This window comes from Leuresthes tenuis, unplaced genomic scaffold (assembly GCF_036924035.1).
Source record: "Leuresthes tenuis unplaced genomic scaffold, fLeuTen1.0.hap1 SCAF_7, whole genome shotgun sequence".
NCBI classification, from domain to species: domain Eukaryota; kingdom Metazoa; phylum Chordata; class Actinopteri; order Atheriniformes; family Atherinopsidae; genus Leuresthes; species Leuresthes tenuis.
In genome coordinates, this window is record NW_027325361.1 from 19,023,262 (window position 1) to 19,038,537 (window position 15,276).

Consider the following 15,276-nt stretch of genomic DNA (forward strand, 5'->3'; position numbering starts at 1 on the left):
GGTCTGTTTGTGTGTGTGTGTGTGTGTGTGTGTGTGTGTGTGTCCAGTAGCTTGATGGCAGTTACACACTGCCCTCTAGTGTTAGCAGCTATAAACAAAAGGAAAAAGAAAACCTCAGAAGGCTGCTAGTCTTCCATCCCTTTCTCCCCATCGCTCTGTTAGTGGTCCATCGGGGGCAGCGGTGTGGGTCTTCCTTAAGCTGAAATGAGTGGCGAGGAGGCGAGGGGTTTGTGTTGATGTGTTTGTGGTACTGTGCCAAGCTGTTATCTCCTTAGCCGGGTAGAAAATGATTTTATTAATTGCTTCATTTAACGCTCCCCATGTCCCCCTCCTTCCTCCCCTCTCCTACACAAATACACAAACAGCACCACACAAGCCATAGCGTGCTCGCACACACCCCAGCCAAACTACTTTTCAAACTCATCCTGCATACACCTCTGTGACAGCTGAAATGCTTTCACGCTCCCTGTCTCTGCAGGGACCTGTAGAGAGAACAGTACAAACATAAAGGCCATATGCTGGCCCATTCAGATATAATAGCAGGTAGACCTGGGGAGGCTCAGCCAAAGGAGCTATGCTCCATTACGGCACATTATAGAGAAGAGAGGAGCACTGTGCGTGTTTGTGTGTGTCAGAAAGAATGAGAATATGTATTACCTGTGATGCAGGGGAGAAAAAAAAGCAATGTTCACACAGTTACTAAATTGAGTCTCAGCTCCAATTTAGGGACAAAAAGCTGGTCCCTGCAAGATAAACTCTTAGATCTGGTTAATTTAGGTTTACGTCAAGTGTACATTGTGCTCATGTATGCTGTGATGGTTGAATGCAAGTCAATTTGACGTCATCCTAAGTGACTAAAACTGGGTTGTGTGTGTGTGTGAGTGTGTGTGTGCAGAACCAGACTGCCGCAGCTGGGTCAGTGCAGTCAGACCCCGCAGGGGTGTCTTGTTAGACACACTCACACAGGCTGGCTCGGCAACAACAATAACCTCTGAGGTCAGACAGAGCTAGCGCTGCATTAGCCCCAGTGTGAACCTGCTGAGAGACGGAGTGAGCCAGTACAGCTGGTGTTAACCACCCAAAACACCAGGCAAACACACAGACTGGCAGAAAAAACACAGTGTCTCTGATAGATAACTGTGCCAACACATCTAGAGTACACTGTATGTTCAACTGAATAAACATTTCCAGATCGTCACATAAATTATTGACCAGCCGCATACTGTGGGGCCCGCTAAGAAGTGGATTTAGTGACAACTTGACTGCATCTCAGATGAGCATGAAAGCCTAAAGAAAAGTAAACTGCTATGTCTCCAAAGGATTGGAAGCACCTGTTTCTAGAGCCTTGCTGCTGTTGAGCTCAATGCCTGTGCGTCTTTAGAATGAGTTGCCACATTTCTTATTTTTTTTGCATATGCACAAACTCATCTCTCCTGCCACCGTCTTCTGTACTCTTGTATGTCGCACCAACAGTAGCACAGCCGCAGCGCTGTATGTGTGCCTGTGGGAACACACACGTTTCAAGCTGTCAGTCAGTCGTGTTTATTTTCCCACTGTAGCGACGCCCACAGGTTCCTGGTGCTCGGCTCTGTCGGCACACCGTTATCCCAGCCATGCCGCCAGAGCTGCCACACAGGGAGGGAGGCGCAGTGCAGGGTGGGAAAGTCTGTGGAGTTGGGGGGCTATTGGAGGTACATTTGCAGCTGCCTCCTTTCTGCATGCACGCAGGTGAAGAAGCGAGCCATTTTTGCCACAAGTTAACCAAAGTTTCCACCTACAAATGACTTAGAGCGGTTTTCCTTTGATTGTTTTAAAAGTCATATTTGGTCATTCAGACGTAAAAGTTCTGATCTCATGTGCATGGAAACAGCAACACATTAGCTGCTAGCACCAATTATTTTCTTCAAACACAACTTATAGCATCAGATAATTGTGGTGTATTATGGGTGTTTGTATGCCTATACGCCCAAAATATATATTTATTATTATTGATTTGAAAATTGTCTACTGTTATACTTGGGGAGTAATGAGTGGACTAATCGAGTGAGGTCAGTTTATAAAGTTAAACAATAAATCAATAGAAGCAGCATGTGTGTGTGTGTGAGTGTGTGGTCATGGATCTATATCTGCACATTAGTATTAACAATATTTACCAGGGATGCTCGCCTCTCTGTGTGTAGGTCTGAGGTTATGCTGCACAAGGGTAATCCTCTAATCCCTCACCTTTTCACCATGATGTGAGTTACACACCTGCTATAACACACACTCAACACTGGAGAGAAGAAGATCCTGCTCTCAGCTGTGAAATAATCTCATATTTGCACTCATCACCTCTCACGTCACACGCATACTCGCACACCTGCAATGTAACCCGATAGCAAAGGACTCGACAGAGTCTGGCAGACGAGTAGATAAGCCTGGCCCTGCAGTGGGTGGTCCTCTTCCTCTGTATTGATGTTCAGTTTGCAGGCTGTCGGAGTCAGATGAGGTTACTGTAGGAGGGGTCACAGAGGTTAGAGTTCACTACTGCGTCGCTTCAGTGTAGCAGTTTTTTTTCTTTTTCTGTTTCTGTTTAAGTTTGGAAAAGTTGAGTCCCTGTCCAAATACAAACCGAAAGTGTTGGTTGAATTAGAGTTTGTTTAAGTGACAGAGTAATTTGAGTCGTTTTCAGGTCTGGACTTTTGTTTCAGTGCTACAATGATGTTTAATCGCGATTAAATATTTGGAGTTTCTTTGTAGTATGAGACAGACCAGAATTAAGCTTGCTTTGGCAGTTGAATTTGTGTTTGGATGGTTTAAACTCTGGCAAACTGGATCGAGTGTCATCATAGTGGAATTGAGAAAAATAATACCATGTGAGAATTACCCTGAATTATCCTTTGGCAACCATACTGTAATTGAATGTTAATTACAGCGGTAGTCATGAATTGATCTGACCTCATCCTGGCAATTAACTATTCCTGTACATGAAAATCAGTGCGGCCCTTTGGAAATGTCAGTGACAAATCTTATTATATGCACTCCCAGTTGGTCTAACAGATTAGATATGATAGTTGTGTGGTAATTATAGGTTACATATGTAAATTGGACATGCTGCATTTGCTGTCTGTTTTTTTTTTTTTTCTCATTTTGACCACCAGGGCAGAAACAAATTCACAAAGACCAAATTATATTAATTTGTATCAGCTCATCAAGTTAGAGCAACATATTTGCAAATGATCACTTCCCTGCAATCTGGAGTTTGGTTTCCTGCCTCCTAGTGCATGTCAGAGCCACACTAGCTATTTAGCTTAATTGTCTTGTATCTTTCATAGCAGCCACTTATGTTCCAGGTCTCTCCTCGCGGTTGTTTTGATCACAAACGTCTAGAAAAAACCTTCGCTTGATGTTTCCTGTCACGTCAGTAGATATGTTGAACTTACAGGTATTTATGCTTCACACAAAGCAAAGTTTTACATATGTCGCAACGCTTAGAACTGAAATAAAAGTCGAAAAGGTGAACTTTTGAGGAGAAAGCAGTCCGTCACATAGAACTAAAATTACATTAATGTGACTCGAACGGCGTCACATTTTTCATCCATTTAGGACGTTTTTTTTTCTGAATTCTTAAAGAGAAAGTTATTATTTTCATCACATGTGTATCATGAATTATATCTGTCCACTCATCCACTGTACACAGTTCTGAGTTTATCAGTTTTTTGTGATTGCTCTTTTGTTCGCTATTACAAGTCTAAATACCAATTTCCTAATATGGTTGTCCTGCTTTAGATGTTGACCCTAGAATAGCAGCTAAATGTTTGTGAATCTCCAGCAAGCATTCACCTAGATTGGGAATTAACTCAACACTATGCAAAAGTGTCGAGCCACTCCTCCTTTCTTTACAAACTAAACAGGAAAAGGTATTGTGATTTATTTAAATATGTGTAAATTCATGGAAATACAGTATATGGAGAAAAAACAGGGTTAATTAATTTCTAATGACCTTGAAAGTCAATAGTTGGTATGAGTACCTTTATTCTTCAACACAGCCTGAACCCTCTTGGACAGGTTTTCTTGTAATTTCTTTAAGTAGTCTTCAGGAATAGTTCTCCAGGCTTCTTGAAGGACTTTTTAAAGCTCTTCTCTGGATGTTGGCTGCCTTTTGTTCCATTCCCTGTAAAGATGATCCCACACTGCTTCAATATTTCTGAGATCAGTCCAGTTGTTGCGTCATTTGACATACCTCAGCCTTTTCTCTTTGTTTCTCTTCCTTAAGAATGGCTTCTTGACAGCCATCCTTTCTGAGATCGTTTCTGTTGAGGCTTCAGCGAACAGTAGATGGATCAGCTGAAGGTCCAGAAGCATCTCTCAGTCTTTTTTCAACAGCAATGACACATAGTTTAATACAAGTGTAAAACGCTGGAATGCACATAGTACCAAAGTGAGAAACACTTCATATTATTTATCTTTTTATCTTTTTATTCACGATCCCCATGTAGCTCATCTGTCACATCTGGAAAGCCTCTGGTTTACGAGAAGGATGACACCTGGTTGGAATGTGCAACTGGCAGAACGTGATACAAACAGTTTGCTGGGATCAAATAGGCAAATGGTAGTTTGGTAATAAACAACCAGGTGTCTTACAGATACCAGAGATAGTCCTCAGCTCCTGAATCTGCTTGTTTCAATCAAGAATTTCTATTCCACGTATATATGTGGAGTTTATATGTCCACATATAAACGACCGTCAGTGTTGGATGGTTGGGTGTAGATTAGCCTTTAGAGGGTTTAGAGGGACTCTACTCTGTTGCGATTGGTTGCTGCATCATTACACGTCTGATGATACTCATGATGATGTCTTGAGCACCTAAATGTGTCGGTCGTGGTCTGATTTAGGTAAACTGCTTTGGTGCCAACCTTTAGCCTACACAAGTTTCAGAAACTTCTAAATAAGAGTAAGTTGAGTCTCAGTTATTTTTTATTCTTAGTGAACTTAGTTTTTGAGTTTGTTTTGTTTGTCATGTCGTATTAAAAGGGGTTTATTGTAGGTTAGTTGTTGTTGTGTTTCACTCTCAAGCAGCTGTGGACAGTAGCTGATACATTCTTGTTGCATGCTACTGATATCTTTATATCTTGTGTTTTCCAGGGTCCTCCAGGATCTCAGCCTTCCCCTCACACACAGCCTCCTCCACACAATCCCAGCAATCCCATGATGGGACCTCATGGACAGGTAAGACAGAAACAGTTACTTCCCTTCCTTTCCCTCTTAGCTCTCTCAGCCAACACTCACTCACATAACACCAGTGTTCAGACTGCACACAGGACATGCCGCATCCACCGTTGTGGATTGGATGAATAATTTAGCTGTGTTGGCCCAGCTGTAAGGAGTGGAGGTGCATCTGGAGGGCCTCCCCTCTCCCTCAGCCCAGCACTCACCATCCCATAGTCCATCAATAGACCATTAATATTGCAGCACAGCCTGACACTGTTCTGCTCTTTGTGCAAAAACCCACCGCAACATGGTCAAAAGGAGGAGAGAGGAGAAAGTAGAGAAAGAAAACAGTATGTAGTGAGTCTGTCCTCGTCTTTTACACTAATTATAATTATATAAGTCGTCCTCCACTTGCCCCAAACACACACACCCAAACACACTGACACGCTAAACATGCAGCATATAATTACCCCGAAACGCTATCTCCTGTTGTATCTGTGTCGTCTGTGCTTATCTCTGTGTGAGGATGATCTGAACATTATTCTGCAGTTCATGCTCCATGACACACACACCTCTTATCCAGTCAGCCTTCAAATCAACATGCTACTACCCCTTCATACTAAAGCAGTTGGGTTGAGTTTAAAACTAATTCTTATCATCCTACACTGAAATATGGCTCAGTGCATGTGCGTATTTGTAGTTGCAGCACTGTACTCTCATAGGTGATTCTACAAACCATCCGTCTGTGATGCTTTACATTATTCACTAGTTGTGTGCTGGCTCTGTTTATGTGTCCCGGCCAGCCTGTTCTTGTCCCCGTTCTGCTGGAACATACCGCATGTTTCTGAAGTCTCTGTTAGAAATCAAACTACATGGTCAGAGTTCTTTGAGAGATGCTCTCTGGTTACAGCAGAGATGGGAGGAAATTTCCCAATGCATAAGCAGCTGCACCCAAGATGTTGAGCATTTTGTGTTAGCCTGTATAACTATTATGTGCTCTGGTTGAGCTTCCCTGTGTTTTTGCTGTTTGTCTTCTGCATCTCCCAGTTTTCCTTCTGTCTTGCATGTTTGTGTGTAACTCTCACTTATCTGTCCCCATCTACCTTTTTCCTAATGGCTTTTACCACCTGAGGTCTTACTTTCCAAGAAGTCATGGCAGACCCCTCCCTCATGGGAAACTAACATAACTACAGCAGCACATTATTCTTTGACATTCTAGCTCCCCCTGCTGTCATACAAGGTTGTAGCCCCAACAGATAGCAGGACAAATACAGTGAGCCAGGTTTTCTTAATCCTTTGTGCCTTATTTCGCGACTTAGAAATGGAAGCGGGGCTTATGGAGACCAGCAGTTAGCCTGTAATGAGAGAAAAATCTGATCTGCTTTAGACGGTGGTACTTTTGTTTCTGAAAAGCAGATATGTGCAGGTAATAAAGCAGACATATCCGAGTTAAAATGTGAATTAACATCACAGTCTTGAAATGATTTCAAAATTTATTGAAGAGAGATTATTTGAAAGCCCAAAAGTTATCTAAATGTGATAGACATGTATCTCATTAAAACATCTGTCCATCTTAAAACACCAAGAAAAGGGTGGGATTGGACTGGGATGTGAAGTTATTAAACTAGAATTTGAAGTTGAAATTGATGCAGAACTGATAATGGCTTCAGCAGGCTGAGACATGCACACTGTGGTGTTCATATGTGCAGTGCTCACTGTCATTACATCTCAATTTTATGTCCATGGACAACAGTGAAATGACAAACCTCTCTATGAATTCCTCCTGTCAGTATAACTGTGAAGGTGATGTTTTTTTTAGTATTGGTGTTTTTATACTAATGAATCATTTTGTGTGCACTTTGTGAGCTTTTCGAGCCTGCAGAAGTTCCACCTCCCATCTCTGCATTCATATTCTTATTCCATCACAGATTTATTGTTTTTGTGGCACTTCTGTAATTTATTTTTAAATTGAATTTAGATTTCTGTATAAGTTGAAGGCACTCACATCACTGAAGATTTTTGACTGACCACTACTGGCCCTGTTTGAGCTGCGATGACTGAGATAACGAGATGCTTATGATTCATTTTTGTATTGAATTTACACCATTCATTCATTTAAAGAATAGAAATATGTACTTTGCTCGTGACTGTTCTGAAATAAAAATAATCATCTGCCGTTTCTGTCCTTTTTGCAGCCTTTCATGTCTCCACGGTACCCAGGTGGCCCAAGACCCTCCCTTCGTATGCCAAATCAGCCTCCTGGGAGCATCCCCGGGTCACAGCCCCTACTTCCGAACAGCCTGGACCCCACTAGACCTCAAGGTACAGACAAACCTTTCACCTTGTGGAGACATCTTATATTTGCTCCTGAGTATAAAGTAACAGTATTATTACTTGAGTATTATTAACAGAATAGTTGTTGAACAGAATTGTGCTGCAATTTTAATGCACTGTGTGTACTGAAACAGGACATCCAAACATGGGAGGTCCAATGAGAATGAATCCCCCCAGAGGGATGGGAGGCATGGGCCCACAGGTAGGTTATAACAAAGGAAAGGACATGGAAATCCTATAGAACAAAACAGCAATGTTACTAGAGCGAGTTACAACATGGAGCGGTATCCCTCAGCACTATACTACCAATCCACTGTGAAGCTGCTGCCACAAAGCAACATTTGGTGCTCGAACTGTCAGTTTATGAGCAAGCCCAATGTTTGGTTGCCCTTCATTAAGGGCTTCCATAAAAACAGCTATAATGTCAAACCAGCAGCTTATAAACAGTGTGCAGATAATTCTCCTCCTCTGCTGAAGAGAAATTTTGGTTTAACTTTGCCTTTAAATGTCAGAGGCGCTCTGATAATTAGCTTGGCTCTGACCAGAGCTCACCCTCCGCTAACTTCATTTCTACATGTTAAATACTGCTTGCCGACTCCCACCTCGAGAGACAAACACAGTCGGAACACTCATGCTGCTATGAGCAAGTCCCCACCGACACATTTTCCCAAAAATGGAGCCAGAGTTGGCAGCATGCCCTTTATCACTCTTGTTTTAGTAAATGTGATTTATTGTAGTACATAAGAAGCTCAAAGAACAGTGTCCTTTTGCATTACCATTACCAGACAGCTGTCTCACTCCTCACCCTGCCACTGCACACCACTGCATCACCTCACACAAGGACACAAACGCACACACTTTTCCTATGCCCTTCGGCCCCTCTCCGTGCCACCTTGGCTCGGTGACTTTGGCAGCGCGCGCTCCAGCAGCTGGTGTGGCATCTGCTCGACAAGTGTAATCATCTGCTGAACAAAACTCTTCCTCTGAGTAGAGACGCTCTGTGGCCTGCCCACCTACTCCCACACGCACGTGTACAGTATAGCTGCAGCCAAACCCACCCACTGGGCAGCCATGAAAACATACATGCAAATACACAGAGGGACACGAACATATAGCATATACTGACTACACAATGCACCCTCACACACGCAGCTGTCCATTTTCACACACAGCCCACTCCAACCAGCCCACACACACTCATGCATGAACATAATTAAACACTCGTTAGTGGCAGACATAATCGTTGCTGACCTTCTTAAAATTCAAACCTTTAGACCAGGGATCTGAAACTCCGGTCCTCGAGGGCCGCTCTCCTGCAGGTTTTAGACGTTTCCCTGCTCCAACACACCTGATTCATATCGATGCATCATTAGCCGGTTTGTGCAGAATTTAGCAATCTTATGAAGAGATCCATTCAATCTGAAACATCTAAAACCTGCAAGACAGCGGCCCTCACGGACCGGAGTTTCACATCCCCGCTTTAGACTGAGCTGGTGTGAGACTGACTCTGTACTGATTGCGTGTCCATCTCTTTGTGCAGAACTATGGCGGAGGAATGAGGCCTCCTCCAAACTCCATGGGGCCAGGGATGCCAGGCATGAACATGTTAGTAGACTGAAGAAAAACTCTTTTTATGTTTCTGTATTCTTTATGTTTTGAAAAAAAAAAAGGCTCACTAAAATGAAAATCCACCTTTTTTTTCTACATCTTGTTTGTGTAGTTTAGTAGCTGTTATTGGCTTAGAAAAATGTTATTCTCCGGGTCAGTTCCTTTAAATCTGGAGATGCAGCAAAAGCCTGTATAGAAAGAACCAAAGCCCCCCTGGGATATGTATATGTTATTTACACCTCATCAATCACAAACAAGTCACAGTGCTTTGCAGAGACATACGCATCAGAAAGAAAAATCCAACAAATCCCTCTTGAGCTCTCACTTTTCAACAATAATGGAAGAAGAACTACATATCAACAGAAATAACTCAACCGACGAGCTCAGGGTGGGGGGTTTATAGAGGGTTGTACTTTCAAGACAATAAGAACAAGATTGGGCCTATTTTTTTGTTGTTCTGCTAAAAACTTAGATTATGTTGAATAAAACAGCTGGAAACACTTAAGAAGATACTTGACACAGACCAATCTGTGATGCTTTGTTTTGTTTGGTCTGGCAGATTGCATCTGGCCGTCCTCCCATACTGATTTTCATCCAGCTCAACATGTGTCATGCCGATCGCAACCATTTGTCTTGAATCTGTGCGGACATGATACGGTGACTGAGAAGTGCTTAAAGGCACCTCCTCAAACCCACCTGGATGGCTGATGTGAAACAGTCTTCTGTGTTAGTGTACAAGAACTGCACAGTCAGAAGAACAAACGGAGATCTTTTTGTCTGCCACGTTTCAAAATTAAGAAAAAAAAACAACTGAGAGACTCATTTGCCTTTGAGCATTTCTATTTCAGGACAGACCCGACCTGTGCTCAGAGCTACTTGCCAGTTTCTCAGTTTTACTGGTTTTAGTCTGGAGATTTTTATTTGTTTTTATTTTATTCATCACATTGGCATGCAGAGAACTCAGAATGTTGTCAGGGTAATTTTGGTATTTAGTGCTACAACAGAGTGCCATCTGTTTAAAAAAGAAAACAAGCATCAGTGCTACAGATGGCATGTCTCAGAGGTTGGAGGTATTGGGAAAACAATATCGGACCTAAAATTGACCCAATGATGCACACCATACTTGATGAAAAGACGTGGTTGTCGATAGACACAACACACCCTGTTTGAAAGACTTGAAAACCACTTTAAAGCTTTGACATAGACGCCCTCCCGTACCTCTGCCTGTCTGATAAAGTCTGTGATCAGTTGCTGAAGGCTGTACTCAGATCATGCAGTGCCAGAATGAAGCGCATACCTGTAAAATCAGCCACTGGTGAGACTGCGAGTGACCTTCAACAAGAAAAATAAGAATATAATTTTCTTTTGGGATATTTAATTGAATTGAATTAAACTTTATTAAGTCCCAAACGGGAAATGGTATTGCTTTAGAATAGATCTTGAAGAAGGTGAACTAAATAAGCAAACAACAACTAAAAAGAAAATATAAAATTAGTTGACAGACTGTTGGAAAGTTGGAGGAAATGTAGAGGGAGGTTTAGATCTGCGGCGATCGACAATGAATGCATGTGGGTATTGTTTTTGTAGCCGGGCAATAAGGATGCTGATGGTTTCACATGCTCCATCTGCAGGTAACGCAGGTGAACTCTCTCTGTAAACAATGTGGGCTGAAACTCTTTGCCAACAGTTCAGTATCCAGAATTTACATATACTTTATCTCAGTAAGAAGCCCAGGATTACAGTAGCTGCTATTCACAAGCACAACAGCCCCTCTCGTTTTACTCTTGCTGCTCTGTCTGCAGTCTCTGTCCGCCTTTATAGTGATGTGAGAGCCATGTAAAGAGGTGTTGAAGTCTGGAAGAGCAGAGAAGATCCAAAACATTAAATAAAAACTTAATAAAATCTTAAAGTAATGATTGTCCTGTTTGATTTGTCTTAAAAACTCAACAAAAACAGAAAAAAACAGACCTCCCTTTATGTTGAATAAAAGCTGAACCGGAAAAGTTGGGTAATTGCATCACAGTGTCATTGATTATAATAAAATAGGAACGTTTGTCCCAGAGCTTTAGTGCTATGTTACCAACATGTAATATTTTATTTTCATTTTGTAAAGTTACGTCTTGAGAATAATTGTGAACAACATTTTATACATTGTGTTTATGATAAAAATCTAGCATTCAAATAATCAAAAGAGACATGTAGGCAATGGGAAGCAGCTGCTGTGAGACAAGAAACTGTGATATATGAAAGAAATCCTCTAATTTCTTTTTCCTTTTCTCTCTGGTTGGTTTTCCCAGGGGTCCTGGTGGAAGAGGTCCATGGCCAAACCCCAACACCAACTCAGTGAGTCATGTTCGCTCACATCTTCTTTCCAGTATGACTGACTGTGTTTGTGATAACTGTGCCTCATGTTTTCTCTCCCCTCCACAGATAGCTTATTCATCTTCATCTCCAGGCAACTATGTGGTAAGTGTCCTGTCATGAACTCGTGTTCGACCGCGGGCCATAAATTACCTGTCATGCTGTGATATCTAACAGACACGCTGCCATCTAGATGCACTGAGCACTGAACGTCTCTGCTTCTCTTGCTCTCACCCCTCAGGGCCCTCCAGGGGGAGGCGGCCCACCAGGAACGCCCATCATGCCTAGCCCTGGAGGTGAGTTATATGCTTCAGTTGGCCTTTTGATTTCGTCTTTTATCCAACTTCACTGAAGGAGGGTCTATCTAACAAACATCAAATCGGTTTTCCCACACAGAGATCGGGCTCTAATCTTTTTTTTTTCTTCTTCTTCTTCGTGAAAATCTCCATTTTTCACTTAGGACGTTTGCTAAAAAATATTACAATAGTGTTGTTCGCTGTGTGTTATCATAGTTGAGACACCTGCTTTGAAGGGAAGCAGAGGGATGTAGTTCTGCAATCAACAGACTGAATCATCTCAGCTTTGACCCATCAATAAACTGTCTCTGTGGAGGATTGGCTGAGAACAAAACACTATGAGCTGATATCCTGTAGATGCTCTGTTCCTGTTGGCCTGCGCAGAGCCTCTTTTTATTTCCCCCATTTATTATTTATAAACATAACTCCATTGTGATATGTTGCGGGGCAACCTTTTTGCAGCGCTGCTCACACGTACACTGGGAGGGGAAAAAAAAACACATTTCCACTGCAGTCGCCAAGAGTGTGCGCTCACACATACACGCGCACAAATCTCCCACAAAGATGCATACCTCACTCTTGCTCCCCCTCTTTCAGTCACGACAACACCGGCGACATTCAGAGACACTAACGGGAAAGGCTTCCCCAGCAGCTTGCACATGCTGTATCCATTTCTAACTCTTGTCTTTTGATTTGCTTTTATTTCATCTTTCTCATCTGCAACATGCTGCCTGCAGTGTCAGAACAAGGTCACCTCGTCCTTCTCAATATTTTCAGGAAACACAGACACACACACCAAGACACAGCATGTACCGGGTGTTGCCAGGGTGTCCATATCTAATTTCCTTATCAAAGGAATAAGGGATTTTGAGTTTCTTTTGTCATACATTGCAGAGAGCAGTGAGCGGGCTGCTTGATAGTCAGATTCGCTGACATTACGTACTTATATTACGCACGTGTCGGCAGTCGCAACAATGTCGAGTGAAAGACAGACCTTTGTCTTCATTTCTCCCCGATTGTTACCATTCCCCACCATTTTAAGAAATGTTCTCCCAAAACTTGCATGCTTGTTCTGAAAGCAGCCAGACGTATCAGTGTGAAAGTTTATCTGCTACTGTGTCTTCTCATTTCAAACATCCTACTGCTCTTGTTTCATAGATTCCACAAATTCAAGCGAAAACATCTACACAATGATGAACCCCATCGGTCCAGGTGGAAATAGACCGAATGTAAGTGCTTATAGTCTCCGTTTGACTCGCATTTGAATATCTTGAAGGTGTTATTTAATGTGTATTGTGTCATTTGTGAGTCTAACAATTTAACAATATTAAAAAGAAATGATTGCTTTCCTTTAGTTCCCTATGGGGCCGGGTCCTGATGGGCCCATGGGTGGAATGGGTGCCATGGAGCAGCATCATATGAACGGATCGCTAGGTGAGTCACATTGTATGGAACTGGCACTTCCTGAATATATTCACAGAGACCTGCTTCTTACTGCGATCTCAGGCTTGTAGAAGTAAGACTCTGCCCTCTGATGGCAGATTCAGGAAGTGTTCTCCTCCAACTTTGTATTGATCAAAGCTAAAACAGATTAGTGGGGCAGTGAGCAGGCCAATCGATCCTGTAGATGTGTGAGACAGGATCGGTGAAGCCAGTAAAATTATTGCCCATCTGTATCTGAAACAAATAGCTTAATTAAAGGCCATTACTTGTGAGGGGGCAGGTTGCTTCCACTTGAACTGGATATCCTTTACTGGCACTGAATTAGCAGCAGAGGTGAGCTGAGGTTCAGCTAATGTAAATGGTTTTTCTCATTCTGTTTCTAATCACAGGCTCTGGTGACATGGATGGGTTGCCAAAGGTAAGACTGACTGACTAGTTACGTGTCTGTATACAGTATTTCTCTCTATATATAAGTCCACCCCTCTTATTGGTTTCTTTTATTTGTGCTGTAGAATTCTCCCAATAATATGGCAGGCATGAACAATCCTCCCGGCACTCCGCGGGATGACGGCGAGATGGCAGGCAACTTTTTAAACCCATTCCAAAGTGAAAGTGTGAGTACCGTGTTACACAACACAGCTCAAACTAAACGGATTTGTTTTAAAAATCCCTCTCCCACCGCTAGGCAAAATGAGGCCTATACAGCATAGATCTCTACAAGCAGTATGTTGTCAACAGGAAGATTTCGGGGCATTGTAACTGAAGCAGTTGCATTATGTTAACATGAAATTACAATTTGCTGTTACAACCATAACGTTCACAGACAAGTACTCGCAACCTGAGGAAGACTGAGCCAGCCCTCTTTTTCGTATGCTATGCTCAGCTGACCCGCCTCTGTTTGGCATGTGTGAATTACGAAGAGGGACAAGGGCAGATTCACCAGGTCAATCTTTTATTTGCCTATGGGGCTCAACCGATATGTGAAAGAGGCTGAAGAAATACCCAACTGAACCTATACACATTTAACTTGACCCACAGAGGCATTTTTTTCAACGCTTCATAGTCATTACTTGTAATTTCACGACAAAGTGTTGTCAATCTTGGACACAGATTTTCCATGTCTACTGTCAACAGGTCCCGTTATACACTGCAAAGTGAGCTACTGTGAGCACATCAACACCAGCAGGTTACCTACATACATGGTTTAGGATGGCCCTGTTGTTTCACTGCCTCTTGTCCATTTATGATAAATCCATAGAATCCGAACTGTAATGCCCTCATAATGGTCCACAGGGTAATCCAACATTTCATGTGACAGCTGCACTTCCTTAAAGTCAGCCTTGGCCTGTTCATCAATGAAATAGGCAGATGAATATGGTTAGATGAAATTCATATGATTTGGTTACCCAGTAAATTTATCTGAACAGAAATAATATACAGTACAAAATGGTCGTGTCAGGTGGCTAATGTCTGTGTTTCCCTTCAGTCAAATAGCATTCTTTGCCTTTCCGTTGCAGAGACTAGCATTTTTACTTCAAAGAAGAGCATTTCCCCACTGGATTACTGTCGCAACCAATAGAGCTCTAAGTCAAAAATTGGACAGATTCCCAAGATTTCTCCCTGTTAGATTTTCTAAGACATCCCCAATATGGTTTTATAGTACCACAACTTTAATGTATGAAAAAGATTGCTGAGCCGTAAGAAACTGAAATATGAGAACACTTTTCATTGATCAGAAAATGTATGATTCCTGGTTTTGGTCTGAGGCTTTTTAAATTTTTTTGTTGTTGTTTTCATTTTCATTTATTTGTTATCTCCCCGTGTGTGTGTGGATTCTCTCCGGATACTCCGGCTTCCTCCCACCATCCAAAAATATGCATGTCAGGTTAACTGGTGTCTCTAAATTGTCCCTGGGAGCGCGTGTGAGCGTGCATGGTTGTGTCTCTCGTTTATCTCTGTGTGGCCCCGAGTGAACCCTGCCTCTCGCCCAGTGACAGCTGGGATAGGCTCCAGCCCCACAACCCACGATCCTGAATTGAAATA

The 15,276-nt window shown here is 42.4% G+C and overlaps 2 protein-coding genes across 3 annotated transcripts in view; one reads left to right on the forward strand and one right to left on the reverse strand.

Moving 5' to 3' along the window:
- Positions 1 to 15,276, reverse strand: part of edem3 (ER degradation enhancer, mannosidase alpha-like 3) — a 461,179-nt gene that overhangs the window by 232,640 nt on the left and 213,263 nt on the right. The window lies entirely within an intron of this gene.
- Positions 1 to 15,276, forward strand: part of ssbp4 (single stranded DNA binding protein 4) — an 86,056-nt gene that overhangs the window by 66,636 nt on the left and 4,144 nt on the right. For both annotated transcript variants that reach the window (XM_072389703.1, XM_072389702.1), the window contains exons 6-16: positions 5,126 to 5,209; positions 7,387 to 7,513; positions 7,660 to 7,727; positions 9,066 to 9,130; positions 11,431 to 11,476; positions 11,564 to 11,599; positions 11,736 to 11,790; positions 12,949 to 13,019; positions 13,146 to 13,224; positions 13,623 to 13,651; positions 13,746 to 13,847. In XM_072389703.1, the coding sequence (XP_072245804.1) occupies positions 5,126 to 5,209; positions 7,387 to 7,513; positions 7,660 to 7,727; positions 9,066 to 9,130; positions 11,431 to 11,476; positions 11,564 to 11,599; positions 11,736 to 11,790; positions 12,949 to 13,019; positions 13,146 to 13,224; positions 13,623 to 13,651; positions 13,746 to 13,847 (762 nt within the window). The remainder of the gene's footprint in view (positions 1 to 5,125; positions 5,210 to 7,386; positions 7,514 to 7,659; positions 7,728 to 9,065; positions 9,131 to 11,430; positions 11,477 to 11,563; positions 11,600 to 11,735; positions 11,791 to 12,948; positions 13,020 to 13,145; positions 13,225 to 13,622; positions 13,652 to 13,745; positions 13,848 to 15,276) is intronic.